The 19433-nt window shown below is 42.4% G+C and overlaps 2 protein-coding genes across 4 annotated transcripts; both read left to right on the top strand.

Annotated features, from left to right (window-relative positions):
• Nucleotides 1-189: 189 nt before the first annotated feature.
• Nucleotides 190-17549, top strand: gpt (glutamic--pyruvic transaminase). 3 transcript variants are annotated; one of them, XM_084368298.1, is made up of 12 exons: nucleotides 190-390; nucleotides 4698-4884; nucleotides 9656-9745; nucleotides 9949-10057; nucleotides 10141-10274; nucleotides 11016-11259; nucleotides 12700-12779; nucleotides 12868-13004; nucleotides 13124-13298; nucleotides 13742-13897; nucleotides 15185-15297; nucleotides 16779-17549. In XM_084368298.1, exons 1-12 carry the CDS (start codon nucleotides 356-358, stop codon nucleotides 16867-16869), a joined length of 1551 nt encoding a protein of 516 aa, XP_084224424.1. In that variant the 5' UTR covers nucleotides 190-355; the 3' UTR covers nucleotides 16870-17549. The 3 variants fall into 3 exon arrangements, with proteins under 3 accessions (XP_084224424.1, XP_084224425.1, XP_084224423.1); XM_084368299.1 differs by lacking the exon at nucleotides 190-390 and adding an exon at nucleotides 4038-4160; XM_084368297.1 differs by lacking the exon at nucleotides 190-390 and having other exon boundaries at nucleotides 4274-4884.
• fuz (fuzzy planar cell polarity protein) lies at nucleotides 397-2563 on the top strand. The gene has a single exon (XM_084368300.1). It carries the CDS (start codon nucleotides 692-694, stop codon nucleotides 1994-1996), a length of 1305 nt encoding a protein of 434 aa, XP_084224426.1. The 5' UTR covers nucleotides 397-691; the 3' UTR covers nucleotides 1997-2563.
• Nucleotides 17550-19433: the final 1884 nt, after the last annotated feature.

The following is a 19433-nucleotide window of genomic DNA, read 5'->3' as shown; positions in this document are numbered from 1 at the left end:
GCAGCATAAATTTGGCACAAGTAAATGTACTTTATCTTTTCCACCATTAACTGTAATTAAGAAAAACAACAACTATTAATTTACTTAAAGGTTATAGATTGAGCTGTGTAAAGAGGGTGTATGACTGGAAGTATCATGAGAAAGAAGTACTCTAGCTACCCGTGAACGCGATTGGTTAAGTTCTCGCGAGAAGAGAGCTGGCGGGTGAGCGCGATGTGAACAGCGCTCCCATGAGCTCCGGGGACTGAACCCAGGTCGGTCTTGTCTCGCTCCTTTAGCGGTTTTATAACGGGAGCTCGTACATCACAACTGCAGCTCGACCAGCCGGATGAAACCTCCTCCGCCAGTGTGAAGAATGAATCATGGGAGATCGTTACTGTGGAAACGACGGTAACTTCTTTTGTTAACCTAGCATGTTCAACACAGGTAGCTAACCAAAGCGCGAGCCATAAGCCCCTTCATGACATATATGTTTGCTGCGTGATTTTCTTTTGTCTTGTTGTTTTTGTAGTCCGCCATTTGTGGGAAAACGGTTAATGCTAACGGCTCACCATCGCTGCTGTAACGCTAGAAGCAGTTTAACTGTTAGCTGGTTGTTTTTTGACTGATGTATCGCCTTTTCACAATGAAGACCGATAACGTTAGTTGACGCTTTAGCTGAACAACGAGCAACAGCTAGCTTAACCTCACGATGATGCTCCAGGATGGATCAACGCAGCTCCTCTGCCTCACAGCCAGCAGTGGGGTCCCTCTTTTCACAAGAGGAGCCTCCAAACAGCTGCCCTTCTCTGTCATCGGCTCCCTCAATGGTGTTCACATGTTCGGTGGTGGTCAGGGAGTCTCGCTGTCCTCCTGTGAGACTGAAGGCGGGGGTAAGGTGGTGTGGAGAGTCTTTCAGGACAGCGTGATGCTCATCGCCGTGACTGGAGGTGGACAAGGAGGTGCAGGCAGCAGCAAAGATGAGGAGGTGCGTTTACAGCGCCTCCTGGAGAATGTGTGGAACTGTATGGTGCTGGTGTTGGGGCAGGATGAGCTGGCCAATGTCAGGAATGTGGAGAGGCTGAAGAGGGATTTACGGTCCTGTTTCAGCCTCATTGATCAGCTGCTGGAGGAGAGGCAAGAGGGCATCCTGGGTAACCTGACACACTGCGCTGATTCACTGCTGCCCCCTAACCCCTCTCTTCTTCAGCAGGCCGTGGATGGCTTTGCTCAGTCAGCAGATAGTGAATTTGGCTGCCTCGTGGTTCATGGGAGGATAGCTGCTGCGACTGAGAAATGGTGGCGTCTTGCACCGCAGGAAGTTGTACTGCTGTCTGCTCTGATGCGCTCCCTCTCAGCCTCTGGGTCAGCCTCTTGTGATTACCCAGTTTTCCTTCCTCAGGGCAGCCCCACTGTGGCCCACCGCCTGCTCCGCTTCCAGCTGCTCCCAGGGGCGGATGTGTGCGTGCTGTGCGGCCCGACACCTTCCCTGCACAGAGCCGAGAGTGGGCTGGTGGTTCGGTTCTGGACACCCCTGGTGGAGACCCTGAGAGACTGCCTGGCTGTTGGAGAGCGCTGCCTACCAGGATCTGTATCCCTGCGCCCTGATGTGCTGGCACTTCTTCTCATCAACCGTGAAACACGTCGCTCAGTCTCCTGTGTGCGGTCTCCCACTTATCACCCACCCGGTGACCCTCCATCACCCTCTAAGGCACGCTGCTGGGAGCTGATGAAGCTCTTCTACATCTTCAGCACGACACGCTACTTCTCCCAGGAGGAGAGTTTGTGTCTCACCCCAGAGGAGAGGGCTCAGGGAGGCAACACCGAAGACTTCGTCCTTGGATTCTCCCACCAGCCGCTCCAGTGCTATCTAGTTACAGAAGAATGCAAAAGCTTTGGACTTCAGACACAACAACACCAGCTCTTCCTGCTCACCCCACTGTCAGTGCCCACCTTTGCCCTGCGGACGGTGGCCACACAGACTCTCTCTGATGTAGTTACAGCCACTGGGTTTTAACTGAACAATTGACGTTGTTAAAACATCTTAATTTTTGGTAATCTTTGACCTCATAATGTATAAACTTACAGATAACCTGCTATTCACCTGTAAAGTGAATTGGCCACTGATATTGTGATTATTCTCATATCTTTATTGATGACTGCAAATGTATTTAAATACATGTTTACAAACCAACCACTAGTAGATTAGAAAAGGATAATCACTGCTACTGGTCTCATCAGGTATTTATAAACTACTACTGATCAAGAATGTAATACTATTGACAATATCCCATCAAAGGTAGCTGCCATGAGCTTTGTTTTGCATTCAAGAGAGAAGAGACTGTTGGACTATTGTGTCAAACATCACTAGCTTCAAGGCTGTCCCTGTTATAGTCAGGAAGGTTGATTACACTTACTGAACACTAACATTATCACTGGGATTGCACTGTATTTCAAAAATGTATCAGAGAATGATGTGAAAATGTAACACTGGGATAAATAAGTGCCTCCTGTCTATACAGTAATGTTGAAATAATATATTTGTTTGTGCTCGTTTTACTCCTAAATATAGTTTGTTACTTTATGTGGGTTTTTCGATTGCTGAGTGTTTTTTTCTTCACATTTTTCCCTCTGCTAATTTGATAATGATAGTGTTTTGCGCTCTGTTGACTGAGCTTTTCATTGCAAACCTTGCAACTGCAAATTGGTCGTGCTGTTTGAATTTAAATTGCTGCTCGCCCATTCATATTTTAGACATTTTCCTGCCAGCTATGAGGCAAACAGTGGACACTATGGAGTATAAAAGTGTATTCAACTTCCAGAAAACACAAACTGAAAGCACCTGTTAGGAATTTTGTTATATATCTGACAAAAACAATGATTGCTGAAAACTTTATTTTCCACACCACATGTAATGCTATAATAATAGTGGCAGCAACTATTGACAAAATACACACACTGTTACTGAATGAATACTTTGTGGAATGATGATTGCAGTGCTTTGTGTTGTTTTAACTGCACTGATTGTTTCAAGAAGTCACACTTTTACTTTACTGAAAGTCCCGGTAACATCATAGTATGTAGTTTCTAATCTCTTCATTATCCTTTAGTACACAGGGGGTCAAAACTTTTTTCCTTTAGAGGGCCAAAACAGAAAAATACTTTGCACATCTATTTCATGAGCCAGGTGCATAAGCGAGGGATGAATAGACCGTTGCAAGCAAACTCCCCCACACTGTCTAACTTGAAAAGATACATTTATTTGCAACGTTTTAATACTAGACCTTTGTCAGGCAAGAGGCAAAAATCAGGTTTGCTTGATGAAGGTCTCATATTAAAATGTTGCAAATGCATGTATTTTTTAGACAGTGTACAGAAGTTTGCTTGCAATCCCGGGGCCAATCCCAAGATGCAAAGTGGTCCTTTGATCCCAAGTTCCTTGTGCAAAGTGTCCGCTGCTGATTAACAACCATGGATCCTATATGTTTGATAAATATGCGTATTTTAACTCACGAAAATTGAGGATTTATATTATGATTGTTTAAAACTTTCTTTGAAACATAAGGCAGATCAAAGTGAACATTATGTCGAGCCAGCTTTGGCCTGCAAGACCCACTTTGGGCTTTAGTGTATAAAAGTTCCTGTGAGGGAGAAAAGTCTTTCAAACAGGAGGACATTTGTTGATTTTCTGCACAGGATCACCCCAGTTCAACCTTGTTATGGTAAATTTGATGCATCGATTCAGGTCTGACCCAACCATCAACAGACTAGGAACACTGCTGGGCAACAAAGTCACATTTAACTACATGTGCTATTAGAAATATTAATTTTTCTACTATTTGTAGCATTTTTTCCAACTTATTCTAATTGCACAAATTAAATATGTGAATACATGGTTTGTCGGAGGAATTTGCATTGAATTAATGAAGAAAACTTGAGTGGGCTGCAGTGAAGCTTTAGGAGGGGCAGTCTTTAAGTTTTTGGTTCAGTAAGTACAATTGAAAAGTCTCCTCCCAAACCGCATGGAGAGCACAAAGCGGTGGGGTGAAGCGAGGTGAGTTCGGCACAAAGTTTGGGAGCAGCCCCCGGTTCGCTGGTTAGATCCCTCTGAGCCACGTCAGTCGCCCAAAGCTGCCTTCGGCTCGGTAACCGGAGAACCGAACCCGAGAGACGGCCTCACGGTGCGTAGGGTAACGGGGGAGAGGGGGGTTGGATAACGGTCGACATGAAGCCACACAGGGGGAGGGATAGTTGTATCGTTGCCATGTGTGCAGGGAACAAGCCCCCAAACACTTTCAGAGTGTAAATTCATGTGTGTGTGTGGATGCGAGCAGGGTCTGAAGGGACAGTCTGAGATTTTGTCACAGTTTTGGCTCTTCCCCCCTCTGAGCGGTCCGAAGGTCTGAGCGCTTAGTCAGTATTTTTTAGGAGCGTGGTGCCTTCACTTGCACAACTTCACTTCCAGTCCTCTCGAGTGAAGCAACCGGTGTGTGGTGTGCTCGCTGTGCACCGCGGAGGCTTTTAAAAGTCGCTCAGCTCACCGTGTTAAACATGTCAGCTACAAGGATGCAGCTGCTCTCACCCAGAAACGTCCGGCTTTTGAGCCGCGGGCGAAGCGAGTTGTTCGCGCAGCGGCCCGGTGGTAGCGGTGGTGGTGGTGGTGGACCCAGGGTCCTCTCACTGACCTCTCCCCCTCTGTCCTCCTCCTCTCCCGGCAGAGCTTTATCGAGTGTGAGTGCGACGCGGCGCGGGCTCCCCAAAGAGAAGATGACCGAGAATGGTGTGTCGTCCCGGGCCAAGGTGTTGACCATCGACACCATGAACCCCACGGTGAAGAAGGTGGAGTACGCGGTGCGGGGGCCCATCGTGCAGCGGGCTGTGGAGCTGGAGAGGGAGCTCTCTGAGGTCTGTACAACTCGGTGTTCATTCATGCAACCTGTGCCAGCTATTCACCATACTGCTCATCTGTGTCTGTCTTTCATTTCATCAACATGTTGCAGACTTTTTGTACTGGTCAGAATGGCAAAACCAGGTTGAACCAGTCTAATCTTTTTTTTTTTCCTGTTACTGTGATTGAAACAAGAATCCCTTCAACACATTACTTATATTGAGTTTAAAGGGGGGGGCTCCCTGTGCTTATTTTTTGCTGATGATTGCTTGTGGTGTGAGTATGAGTCCAGTCAGTGTCTTTCGTTGCAGATCAGCAGGTTTCCATTCCTGGTTGTGTTTTCACAATGGCCACCCCAACAGAAAGTCTGTTCTCACTTGCTTGTGCCACTCACACACCCTCTTATCAAAGTCCATTAGCTAGTCGATCATTCCTGGGGAAATTTTATCTTATCTTGTATCTAGTAACTGAATAGGCTGGTGAGATCCAGATCTCTTTGTTGCGTAATGTACATTTCTAACCTGATTGTAAGGCATTGTTGTTGTTCATCAGTTGTTCCTTAGAGAGAGGTGAAAGTCCAGAGTCTAAGCCAGAGACGAACGTGTTTTTCTGTCCTCTTTATGTCCACGTCTCTCTATCTGTATGACCTACTAGTGATGCACAAAAGTCTGTTGCCTCACTTTACCTCCTGGTTTCCAAAACATGTGCATGCTTGGCTGATCTGTCTTTTTATTGTACCTTTAATTTCAACAGCCAAGAATAGACTTTTGTCTTTTTAGTAGAACTGCAATGATTAATTGTTCTGTTATCTACTTTTAGATTAATCTCCAACTATTTGGACAACCCAATCGCCAGAGTAAAAGTTGGCAAACGTTTCTGCAAAACCACAGGTGCATTAAAAGTTCCTTTGTGTTGTAACCTTTTCGATTCATATCGCGTGACACACTGTGCTTATGCTCTGGTTAGGTTAAGGCACAAAAAGCACTTGGTTAGAGTTAGGAAAAGGCTGTGCTTTTGGCTAAAAATATTTCCTTTTGGCACCACAAACATGGCTAGAAACTGTCCCGAGATATTTGCTTGTAACTCCACCACCTTCCCCTCCACCTCCTGACATGAAAGTCAGGTAATAAACATGTGAAGGTGATATGACACGTTTTTTAGAAATGTCTAAGGTACACCCCTTAATATTTTGGGGTTTGGGCTAAAAATTGAGGACGTCATCGTGGGCTTTCAGAAACACTAAAACATTTTTAAATACCAAACAACTGACTGATTAATCAAAAGACCAATCGACTGATGAATCAACAATGAAAATAATCAGTAGTTGCAGTCCTGTTTTGTAGTGAGTGGTTGTCCAGAAATTAATATGGTTATCTCTCATCTCTCGTGTTCAGCTTTTAATGTCAGCTCTTTTAATCCATCATCATCTTTTCTTTTCTTTTTTTTGTTAAATACAGACACTTGTGCTTTTCTTTGCTCGATCCCTTCCTCTTGGACTGTTTATGGTGATGTGGCAACCAGCTGTTAGTGCAGTCTGGTGTGAAAACTGTCCTCTCCTGAGTGCTTTGTTCAGGAAGGGATGAGTTTGCAAACAGGTTCTTGCACAGGTGAAAGGCTCAGCAACATCGTCCAGAAGGGACTTTAATGACAGTGCTGGCCTTTTTAACCAGATGGTTCACGGCATCATAGATTTTATGTTCTGTTTACTTTGGCCAGTGCCTGTCCACAGTTGACCGCCACTCTTCGTGGGATATTTATTTTCTTCTTGACCGGACAAGAGTTTGATCGGGCGATATTGAATTGATATTTAGATGTTCAAACAACTGAATAAATTGCAGGTGGATTCAGCTGGTAAGACCCAGTCAAGATATTGAAGGAGAGAAGCATTTTTCCCAGGTGAAATAAGATACTAACCACACTTTTTACAACTGCTAATGAACTTTTTATTCATCACATTTCCATCGAGGGCAAGAGCACTGCAAATCATTGTTCACTGACTGCCGACTGTCCCGGTGCCAGCCTTTTCAATAGTACAGCACTCAGCCTGAAGACAAAAATGTAGCACAAGTAATCATTTCCAGTCCTCCCATCTTATTCCAAAGTTTTCAAAAGCGCTGAACTGCACTTTTTAAAACTTTAAACCATTGTCGTTTTGTCAAAACACATTCCTCTTTATAACCCCAACCTTCATTCCAAACGGCGGTTTGGATGGGGTTGGATTACTTTGGGAAACAGGTCAAAGTATTGTTCCCACTTTTGTCTGTGAGTTAAACATCCACACGTGATCCTCGACTCCAGTTTCCTACGCACCTTATTTTCTTTTAGAACTGAGGTCTTTTCTCTTCAAGTACAGCCTTGTTTTTTGTGTTTTCCCCCAATACTAAAGCTGTGTTAGTTGTTTTGTTTGACTTTGAGCCAAATTACTGTGAACAAGTGCACTGATAAAGGCTTCACATGCAATTATTACATTCTGGTCTTTGTTTGTCTTAATGAGCAGCTAGCTGTAGTCTGGCCCACGATTTGTGGGCCAGTGCATGTCTGCAACACTACAGTATTTCATTATGATGCTCTTTTGTCACACATTTTATCCTTATCAAATGCAGCTCATGCGATTTGGATTTTGCGCTTTGCCATATTGAGATTTGAAAAAATATTTTAATTAATTATGCAGCTCTAATGCAAAACTTTTTAAAATGATTTTCCATTGCAGAATCTTTTAGTTTCAGGTTTAAACGCTTTCATCTGAATATTGAATATATTTGGCATCAATTCGCTGAAAACCAAAAAAAACTTGCAATGTGAATTTACTTATCGTCTTTAATCTGAACTTTATAGTGTGCTGTTAACTGCTTAACTCACAATCCTATTTAATAGCTTTCATTTTTTTCTTTTTATTTATTTTTAGATTCAAGAACAATGAAACAGACAATCAGCTACCTGAGCAGCACAGTGCAGAATATAGGATAAAATAGTACTGAAGAAGAAACCAAAGATAAATTTTGATACAAAGACTTAAAAAGGCATCAAAGTGAAGCTCAGTTTCACCTTCAGCATTGTTCACTGGGCTGTTTTATCAGCGACGGAGGACAAAACGCTTATCCTGTTGGTTCTTGGGAGCAGAGGTCAGTATGGGCGGTTCTTTTGACCAAGGGGGTGAGACTCACCAGGCACAATAGTATTGGTCCAGACCGAGAGCCGCCTCTAATATGTGACCAATGAGAGAGCCCGGGAGGGCTTTTTACAAAATGCACTGGTTTGGACAAATCAAACAAACAGCCTGTTTTGATTTCCGTGTCAGTGTGAGGTTCCACTTGTGGCTCCTCTGCAGTGTCATGCTGTCCCAAACATCTGGTCTTAACAGCATGAGTGTGTGCATGTGTCTGTTGGCCTGCAATGCTGTTTATCCTCTGTCAGTGGTCTCAGCTGCTCAAGAGATCATCTTACAGAGATGTAATATCATTGGCCTGGAAGAGAGTATATGAATACTGTTACTTTTGGAATAGATCCTAATTATTATCTCAGCTTTGCTGTCGTACATCCTGTTATTTCTCAATCTCCGATCAGGAGGCTAAAAGCCTCTATGTAATGTATGTCTCTGTGTTAATGTGTCAGGAGGCGAATGGTATCAGCACGATAAGATGGTTTGCACAGGTTGAAACTTTGTTCCCATGTTTACATTTACTATCTGCATCAAGGCTGCTACTGTGCTACAGTATGACCTTCCTTACTAATCAAATTGTCTGATTAGATGTACTTAAGCATGAAATGTCTCTCAATGAAGACTTGCACTTAACTTTATTGGGTCAGTGAGTAAGTGGGTGTGATAGGACTAACAAAGTTAGCACTAAGAATAATGTTTTTTTTTTTTGCTAACAGAGTTGTCTACTCTCTTGTTTTTCATTAAAACTTTCTTTGTGTCCTTGAGGCCTGATAGACTTGTTAAATACATTTCTTTCCTCATGCAACACACGGCCGTTAGCCAGCACTCTTGCCATGTGTGTCCTTGTGCCCAAAATACAAGCTAAACAAGATATCACTTTCAAAAACATTGCTCCATATCGCTACTAGTAGTCAATAACTCTACAGGGTACATTTAAAGTGCTCTACTGCTGAAACTGGAAATGAAAACATAAATTAGTTTTATACTGACTGACTAAATCACTTTAAGTTTACCTCAAATTAGAAAAGTTCACATTTAAAATGTGCTGTTTTTAGAGATGAATTGTTGTGTATGCTAGCAAAATCCAAGGGCAACCCTGCCTGTTTGTCCTTAGATTTAAGGCCCTTTACTTTAATCTGCATGTGGCCCTGCAGTAGCAGAGTTTGTTGTACCCCTTAATTTTTTCTGCCAAAATTTAGTCCAGAAAGGTCAACATTTGGAAGTGGACACATTTTATCTTTTAACTTCTACCATTTCTTTATACACTCCATAGTGTGTGTGTGTGTGGTTCAGTCCAGCCAGCAGCCAATACTTTTTCTGTGGAAGTGGTTGTGAATAAAGCACAAACCTGCTGTGCGCTCTGCAGCTGCTGCTCTCTGTCTCTTGTGGTGAAATGTTTATGGAAAATGTATGTATGTGTTGAAGCCTATGTGCAGGCGCAGTGTCGAGGTTGTTTGGGTGCAGTGGGGAGTTCTCACTCAGCTATGTTTTTCTGACCGTTCGAGTCAGGTTTGTTAATAGGCAGTCAGTGTTAATCTTCGAAAAGATGATGACGTATCATTAGAGTGAACGAATGCTCCCTTTGTTTGCACATATTCATTTCTGTGTGTTGTGTTTACGCTTTGCAGGGAATGAAGAAACCCTTCGCTGAGGTCATCAAGGCCAACATTGGTGATGCACACGCTATGGGCCAGCAGCCAATCACTTTCTTCCGACAGGTCTGCTCCTAAACCCTTCCCCCAATCTCTCATCTAAATATAGCACTTCCTCCCGGACATCTCACTGTCTGTGAAACTGATTTCCTCCTCTGTAGCTGAGATGACATCAATCATTGTTTTCCCCTGTCGTGCGCAGTAATCCGAGCAGGATTTCGCACAATGTCCCCTGCACCCTTTATACTCACACCTCTCTTTGTTGCAAGGTCCTGGCGCTCTGCTCCTACCCTGAACTGCTGAATGACAGCACATTCCCAGAGGATGCTAAAAGTAGAGCGCGCCGCATTCTGCAGTCCTGCGGAGGGAACAGTATGGGTGCGTATGCGCGTGTTGGTCTTTGCTTTATTGTGATGCTTTGTTGTATCAAAGCTTATCGTCTCCACATGACTCTCCCTCAGGTTCCTACAGCGCCAGTCAGGGCATAGACTCTGTGCGTCAGGATGTGGCCCGGTACATTGAGCGAAGGGATGGCGGTGTGCCCTGCGACCCAGACAACATTTACCTCACCACAGGGGCCAGCGACGGCATTGTGGTACAAATCACCGCTCATCTGTTAAACTGACCCTGTCCCTGTTGTACCTTTTTAAGCACGTATGTTAGTTTCTCCCCAGAGAAAGAGGGAATGAAATGTTGCACTCAAGTAGTAATTAGTTCAATGTGGTGAATTCATTCACAACATAAACTGGGAAAACACATGAATAAGTGAGTCTCCTTTTAAAGGATGTATCACAAAAGTTGCAACTGCTGTAGCAAGAAAATAAATGCCTTTGAGAACAAATGTAGCATCTGTTCAGGATAAAAAAAATTGCTGAAATTTGATCACTCATCCCCAAATGTGTTGGCATGTGACCCTTTTGAACCATTTGTCATAGGGTGTCTATGAGTTTAAAACAGATGTTACAGCTGTCCAAGAAAAAAGCAAAGATCTGAGAAAAGGCAGAACAGCTGAGCAAGATTTTGCACAGCTGTCAAGTTTTTTTTGATGACAACCTTGTGAATTGCAACATAAGGCCTCAACACACTGATTGCATATTGTGTTTTCTTTAAAGAGAACTCTCACTGTAGGTTGTTGGGACGGCTTCGTGCCAAAACACAGAGGCAGATCATCAAACTGAAATCGAGAGTTTGTCTACTTCCTCTTTCAGTCTTTAACTCTAAAGTGTCACACGGACAAAGCTGTTTCTATATATAATCCAAAAATGTGATAACTCATCTGTAGATTAAACTGTTGAGCTGACAGATTTTTCTTGACCTTCCTATCCTGCACTTTTAGACCATGCTGAAGCTGCTGGTGTGTGGTGAAGGTGCAACCCGTACCGGCGTCATGATCTCCATTCCTCAGTATCCCTTGTACTCTGCTGCACTGGCAGAACTGAGCGCCGTGCAGATCAACTATTACCTTAATGAGCAAAAGTGCTGGAGTATGGACATCAGCGAGCTGCAGCGCTCTCTGGACGAGGCCCGGCAACACTGCAACCCCCGAGCCCTGTGCATCATCAACCCTGGGAACCCCACCGGTAAAGATTCCTCCTTTTTTCTCCATTGAAGTGACTTTCAGACTGTTTGTATTTGTCAGCATTTTTACACATTAAAGGTAAGTTTTAATGTTTATGCCCAGTGTTTCTTCATTTTGGGTGTCTTCGACGTATAACAAGCATATATTGAGTGCTTTTCCTTCCACATCAAACATTTTCAAAAATAATTTCTAATATTCTAAATCCTTTACATCCTTGTTTGCTTGCTAACAATCTTGTTTTTCAACTGCCTTTGCTGGTGCATTGCCATGTTTCTTGGCGTGTTCCCACCACCAGCTGTTGTTTAGCGAAATAACACAAAACCAGTGGCAGGAAAGTGTAATTCCTGAAACAAAACCAAACAAGGACCCATTCGTTAAAACAGGTCTCATAAGTTGCACGGTACACCCATTATGCTTTTTTGTGTTTCAGTATGTTGTATAGATTCTTGTGCATGTAAAAGATCTTGAAAGTTAAAAAGGTCAAAGTCGGCACCAACAGGAGCTCCTCTCTCCCACAGAAAACAATGCTCCTGAAACGCCTCGCCAGTAATCCCGCCTTTAATTCAGTGACTTTGTGACATCACATGAGTAGTGGCTAGTTTATCACTTAAGATTTGATTTAGCACAGCTGCTCTGTTGTTATTAGCAGTGCTGGCTCAGGCATGGGTGAGCTGACCAATCAGAGCAGACTCGGTATTCAGGAGGGGGCTTTGTGTTTGTGCTCTTTTTTTGTCAGTCCAATTTATGTTTGGCATATATTGTTGATTTTCAATATCTGTCCTTTGGATATCTCAAATGATTTACTAGTTTAGCGTGAACTTTTAATTTGTGACTTTCATCTTAACTCGGGTTTCACCTAATAGCTTTATATGGGCTTTCAGCTTCATCTTGTGGCCTTCCTAAGTGATACAGTTTGAACATTTTTTATTTAGAAAGCTCAGTTGTCATCAAAGGACATTAAAAGTGTCCATTGTCAACTGAGCAAACTCCACAAGCTGAGGAAGACTACAAGATGTAGCCCCAGAAAAGGCTAGTTAATGGAACTTTTTTTGTGTGAATCTCTAATTTAGTCTCATGATGATTTTGCCTTAATTTTAAGGATTCACGTATTTTAATATGTAATTAAGGGGCCATTTTAGAAAGAGACAGTAAACATGAGGGGAAAGGAGTTATGGAAACAAAAAGCTAACAAATATCATTGGCTGTAGTTGGACTGGGGAAGTTGCTGCCACATAGTAAACCACCACAGGTCCATAAAGACGCCCAGGAAACAAGTTACTTAAAATGAAATTATTTCTGTTTGGTGTTCATCTTTTGTATCAACCACACATTTCATGCACTGCTCATAGAAGAGCCACTAGATGGCAGCAAAGAGACACAGCTTCCTGCCTAATCACCATTTCAATCCCTTCTCCATAATGAGCCTCCTTCTCATTCACAGGTCAGGTTCAGAGCAGACAGTGCATCGAGGATGTAATCCGATTTGCAGCAAAGGAACGTCTCTTCCTCATGGCTGACGAGGTACCGTCTCTGCATCTTTCTTAACATCGACCTGCTTCCTTGTTCTCTGCACACCTGTGACACCTGCCACTCTGTCTTCATCTGTCAGGTGTACCAGGATAATGTGTACGCTGATGGTTGCCAGTTCCACTCTTTTAAGAAGGTCCTGTTTGAAATGGGGCCAGAGTACTCAAACACAGTGGAGCTGGTATCCTTCCACTCCACCTCCAAATGTTACATGGGAGAGTAAGTCAGTCTACCTTCATGGTGGGATAAATCCACTAGTTCTTTGTGTTTGTTGTCTTTTCTGTCTTGTGTGCTTCGCGTGCTGTGTGTCACAGCGTAATGTTGTCTCTCACTTCTAGGTGTGGCTTCCGTGGAGGCTACATGGAGATCATCAACATGGACAGTGAGGTGAAGGCCCAGCTGACCAAGCTGGTGTCTGTCCGTCTGTGTCCTCCCGTTCCTGGTCAGGCTCTAATGGACCTGGTGGTGAACCCGCCACAGCCTGGGGAACCTTCACATGAGAAGTTCATCAAGGTACACAGTCTGCTACCCACAAGCCATTTATTTCTAGAAGGGCCTAATTGATCAATACATCAATATTCTGCAACATGATCTCTTGTTGCACATTACCAGTACACTGACAGCAGTATTATTATACATTCTCTTTGCAAAATGCTAGCATGTCATTCAGTACAGACTCAGTGCTATTTTAAGTTTCTCTTAAATCAGGGGTTCCCAATTTTTTCCCCAAATGATCTTGCGCGTAAAAAGATTCTCTGTGTACCTCATACTATTCATCTGTTCTCTGTTTAGTACTCACTGTATAATATCTGTCATCCACGTCCGTCTGTCTCACAGACGTCTGGAGAAATTCAAAACTTTGTTAGAAAAGGCCGAGACGAAGTTAGCCAACGTTTCACTTCCAATTAATAAAATAATGCTCTCTGTTCTCTCTGTTTTGTATTTCCTTCATCTAGGAGCGCACAGCAACCTTAAGTGCCTTAGCAGAGAAGGCCAAGCTGACAGAGCAAGTTCTCAATACTGTGCAGGGCATCAGTTGCAATCCCGTGCAGGGTGCCATGTACTCCTTCCCTTGCATAACCATCCCTGAAAAGGCTGTAAAAGAGGCAACGGTCAGTTCTTTACACACTCTTACAGACGCTTCAGTGATTCAAGTGTGAGTGTATTATTGCTTCAAGGAGATAACATTGATGAAAAGCAACAAAATGAGAGGAATAAAGTGGATGATACAGCTATGAAAGGATTATTCCTTTCGCTCCTGTACTACTTGTTATTTTTTCACTCTACTAATACTCATGCTTTGCTAACTGGCATTAAATACACATCACATTCTCCACACAATGCTGGATTAAATAACTGCTCAACCAGGTTCAGTGCACTGTGCCTCCACCTCCCTGTTTGCTCAAGGGAACAAATGATTTCCAATAGCTTGTGGATTCAATTCTGTCCCGAGGTTGACTGCTCAGGAGGAATTTCATGGAGAGCCAAGCTGAGAATCTGATTAGCCGTATGGAGGATAAGGTCAGAGTAAAGCTGACCTACTGACGCGTCATCAATCCCGGTGACTCTGCTCACTATCGTGATCACACGGTTGCAGCATTGCCTTGGTTTTCTTTTTGCTTTGATTTCCGCGTCTTTAGCAATGCTTTCGCCAACGTTAGCATTGGCAGAATATAAATGGAGCTGCCGTGCGGTCCATTGAGCTCATTCCTGATCTCAATACTCGGCTAACTCTGAGGCTGAGGCACTTTACAAAAAGGGTTTTAAAAGGTTTTCAGAAAGCTTTTGATCCAGAGGAAATGCGATATACTTGAAGTTCAATTTGACCTCAAATCATTACTCATCTCTTTTCTCTTAATTACATGAAATTGATTTATTTTTATGCTGCTGTCCTCACTGAAGCCATGTTTAACTGACTAATGACTGTGATAAAAAAAAAAAACAACAACTTTGCCATGAAACTGAAGGATACAGTCATTGCAGTAGAAATAATTGAACTTGGAGAGCTTTTGCAGTTTTTCCGGATGTATAGCACTGTATCATTAATTATGATTACCCATTTTATTGTTAAAAAAAACAGGAAATTTCTCTTGGTTACAAAGACATGCTCGATTGGGCCGTTTCTAAATTTCTCTTTCAAATTGTTCCTGTTCAGCTTTAAGTTGAATTAATTCTCTACGAGCTGAAAATTCTAAAGAGCAGCTCAGTGGGAATGCTTTTAGTATGAAGGCTGTACTGTGAGTCACAGTGTTTAGTTATAAGTAAAGGTTGTGTTCACAGCAAACCTGCACTTACAAAAGAAAAAGTAGATCCATTCAATGTTCTCCTACTTTAAGTGCTCCAATTCCTAAACAATCAGCCTCTTACCACAATATAATGCTTCTCTTCCTCTCTGTTAGGACAAGGGTCAGCAGCCTGATATGTTTTACTGCATGAAGATGCTGGAGGAGACTGGGATCTGCCTCGTACCTGGGAGCGGCTTCGGACAGAAGGATGGAACCTACCACTTCAGGTGCCGAGCACTTAAATACTTCCAGGGCTACAGCTAACAGTTATTTTTATTATTGATAAATCTGCCGATTATGTTCTCGATAAAAACAATTCATTGTTTGAAGAAAAATGGCCCAATGCCAAAGTTGACATCTTAAAATGGCAAAAACCCAAAACCAATTAAGTTATTAGTAGAATTTAGTCATTTTTACTTAAACAACAAGAGACTCTGGAGTTTTTAATGAGGGAGAAGGAGTATATGTCATTTCAAGGATTTTAAGGTTATAATTATCTTTTTCTTTTTGAAAACACGTGTCAGACAAATGGTAAAGAATTTTTATGTGTGCCTTAATGCATGGGATCTTTTAAATGGTACTTGATTATAAATATTTTTTCTAATTAATTTTCTCTCATTTAACTAATTGATTTCAGACGAATCATTTCAGTTCTTGTTGTAGGCCAGTGTCTGCGCTTATTCCTTTGTTGTAAAATAAAGGTCAATTTAACATTAAAGCCCCTTTTAGACATGGCAATCTAATATGGTCTCATGTCTGAGTTGCGTTTACATAAAAGTCAGGACAGCAATCTTATTAGGTTGGACCTGGTAACACTTCCGTATCTCTTTTAAACACAGCACAGGTCGGACTTGAATGTGGTCAAAGGCTGCAGCGCTAAACATGCAGAGAGAGACCAGAGAGAGCTGCCTTGTAGTGTTACCACCTTTGGGGATCACTGCAATAAATGTATTAACTCAGTCTCCATTTCTCATGGACCCAGGAAACAAAATCTGTTTAATAAAGTATGAAACACTGCGAAATAGTTTTAGTAGTTAGGGAGATTTCACGCATATCAGATCAGGCTATAGAAAACTATGCTGTGCAAAAACCTCTGATAACTTGTAGGGTGCTGGAAGTGCACAGACCTCCACCAAGGCCAAACATTCAAACATTGTTCCTTAATATCCAAGGTAGAGCTTATTGCAGACAAATCATATTTGGAGTATGGAAAGTTCAATATTTTTGTATTCACATAGTTTTTTTTACAGTTTAAAAAAAGCGTTACAATTGTACCGGTTCTTCTATGAAACCCCTGAGTGCTCTGTAACAGCTGCTTTCTGTGTGGAGTTTGAGCAACTACTCACATGTGCAGGCCGCCCCAGAGGATACCTGGTTATTGTGAAGATGGATTGTGATATGGAGTCGGTGTTTATGGATTCATTGTGAGATGCGAGGGTCCCTTGTGTTCATGATGGTCATTTATTCAGGCGCTCTCCCTCTCTGTCCCTCTCTGTCCCTCTCTCTCCTCCCTCCTCCTCTCAAACATGGAGCATTGTGGCTCTTTCCATAAACGTCCTATCATGTCTGAAGGGATACCTTTTTAAAAATCACCTATGTCTGAATGTCAGGAAGGATTCACTTTAACAGACAAATCTAGAAATGTAGCGTATTCCATGTCTGAAAAGACAGTTAATTTCTTTATATTTTTTTGCCTTCTCTCTCCCAGAATGACCATCTTGCCACCGACAGACAAGCTGAAGATCCTGCTGAGCAAAGTCAAGGAGTTCCACCAGAAATTCACTCAGCAGTATTCTTAAATTTCCGCGTCTCCATCCGTTCACAAAGGGAGGAGCTAACCAGCAGAATCAACAGCAACAAAGAACTCAGCCAATCATAATTATCTGTCACTGATAAGTGCCTTTCCTTCGACGGCTCCGGTGGTCTCTGTGATGACACACTTCAGCCTCTACAGCTATCTCATTTGGACATTCACAAGATGGAAAACAAGACGCCGTTACATGTCAGAAAACAAAACTGGAGATGAAGAAATTAACTCAGACGTGTGTCAGCTTGGTACAAGAAATCTGGTTTCTGTGTGTGTGTGTGTGTGTGTGTGCATGTGTGCGTGTGCGTGTGCGTGTGTGTGTGTGTGTGCGTGCGTTTTCAGCTCTGAAGGATGTACAGTATGTACGGTCAGTGTATTTGTATATGAGAGACTGTGAATGGGAACATCAAGCTAGAAAAACAGTAGTGAAGGAAAAGTGATGCTGCTTAAAACCTTGAGCACAACCGGTTAAACCCTTCCATTCCTACAGGCAGTGCTCGACGGGGAGAATACGCAGAAATGTTTCATTTGCATGATGATTCAGAGGTGATTTTGTAGATTAAAAAATGGAACTGTCTTTGTAAAGTCTCATTAATTTGGAAAGAGCTGTCACATGTGATTCGACTTTATATTAAGATAAATGGGTCACTTTCTTTTGACCGTGAACATTTATGGAAAACTGTGGTTCTTGTGTGCACCGGCTCTGTTTGTTTGTTTTTTTGTCAATAATTAATATTACACTTTAATTAAGTGAGGGTTCGTCTGACATTGGGGGAAAAAAACTGTCTAAAACTATTATATAGAGGTAATTAGTCCCCTTTTAAGCTGCTTGGTCATTTTCTATCACTTTGCTCACTTTACTGTTTAGGACCAAAGGAATATTTCACTCACAAAATGTCTCTCGTTGAAGATCCATATTCAGATTTTATTTGTGTGGCAGAAGTTCTCACAAAAGCAGCTCAAAGAGCTTTTATATAAAAACAAAACGGCAAAAAAGTGCTTAAAGGTGCCATTTGTAAGAGACGCTGATGTTTGAGTCTTATTCTTGACTTGTCACTTTGGGGGTCGGCCGCCATCCCAAAGTGTCAGTTTGTGACTAGCTGGGGCTAAGATACAAAGATCAACTTTTCTTACAAATGGCACCTTTTGAAAAACAAAAACATACACACATACCGACATACTGTACAAAAGCATAAAGATAAATTATAAGCAATTAAACGCGGCCTTGCTCGATTCATGACACTCAGGGATTTTGCTGCTGCAGCCTTGTTTAGTCTGGTTTGACCAGTAGTAATTTCTTTAGATAACTTTTAATTGATAACTTAAATAAGTGAGTCACTTTACTGACTTTATGACTCTTCTTTCATACAGAAGCACTTCTGCTGCTGTTACACTACATTTCCGCATGTCTCATATTAAATGGAAAAGTTTAAGTGGTTAATACAAAAGTAAGTAGAAGAAATTAAAACACTGCGCCCATCCCACTTTTTTTTTATCTTGATTGAAGCACTCAGGGCTGAACAAGCTGAAAATTAAGCATTGCATGTTATCACTTTAAACACTTGTATAACATGTTTACACATCAAGTAGATATGGAACAACATTTTTCTTTTATTTCTGATTTGGTCTCCTCCAACCGAGGAAAACATCCGTCTCTTCAGCAGTTAAAGACTCCAGCATGCTCTTTAGCTGCTCCACTTTGTTCACCAGCTAGTTCGCTGTCTGCTGTTTGGTGCTGCGCAGATGGCATATGGTGAGTTTATTAGGTTAGGGTTTGGGTAACAAGGATGATGAGAGCAACGACTGAACCTAAACATTAAAGTAACATTAGGTAGGAATTGGTGTCGTGTGATTTGGGGCATATCTGTCCATTGGGAAACTCACCAAGAGTTGAGGCAGAGCAGCCAGAGGACATTGGAAGGGAAAACCAGAAAACATTATCTCAATAAAAGCTGCTCAGTGGCGTTTCTTCTTCCATGTTTGTTCTCCCATAGAGATCGACCGAGCCAACTAGCTTCAGGTTTAGCTCCCAGCTAACTTGAATGGGGGTAAAATCATTTAATCGTGCGGCTCTTCTAGAATCTCCAGATTTTATTGGACTGAGTGGCTCCAGTCACGACAGTGAAACGAGTCATTTCGCGGGGGTTGTGACGCTCAAAGAAATGTATCCACCATTTAACAAAAGCTTCTTTCACAATGTAAGCTTATGGGGAAAAAGTACTTTTGGGCCGCAGTGCATCACATGGCGCTTGAAGCGGGCCCCCGGGAAGAGCGCCAGGCTTTGAAGACAATTTTTCAAACGCGTAATTGAAACATCAAGTGATGCCCTGGGGCCCGATAGATTTTCCCCCATAAGCTTACATTGTGAAAGAAACTGATTTTTTTAGCCTCACAACCCATGAGAAATGACTGGTTTCACTATCATAAAATGAGCAATTTGGTCAGATAATTGTTAAGTCTAGAGGAGCAGCACCATTAAATCATTTTATTCCCATTCAAGCTAGCCAGTTTCCTTGAATTGTACATACTGGACATTTAAATTAACTAATGTAAAAA

This window comes from Pagrus pagrus (assembly GCF_965226575.1).
Source record: "Pagrus pagrus genome assembly, chromosome: 12".
Classification (NCBI taxonomy): domain Eukaryota; kingdom Metazoa; phylum Chordata; class Actinopteri; order Spariformes; family Sparidae; genus Pagrus; species Pagrus pagrus.
Note: the sequence above shows the minus strand (reverse complement) of the source record. Positions and strands in the feature narration are given on the sequence as shown.

Bases quoted from the DNA above. Each gene is read 5' to 3' on its own strand.
- gpt (XM_084368297.1), top strand. From the start codon at position 4,531: ATGTCAGCTACAAGGATGCAGCTGCTCTCACCCAGAAACGTCCGGCTT. The intron at 10,275-11,015 runs GTACAAATCACC...CTGCACTTTTAG, and splicing joins GGGCCAGCGACGGCATTGTG to ACCATGCTGAAGCTGCTGGT. The intron at 13,299-13,741 runs GTACACAGTCTG...TCCTTCATCTAG, and splicing joins CACATGAGAAGTTCATCAAG to GAGCGCACAGCAACCTTAAG.
- fuz (XM_084368300.1), top strand. From the start codon at position 692: ATGATGCTCCAGGATGGATCAACGCAGCTCCTCTGCCTCACAGCCAGC.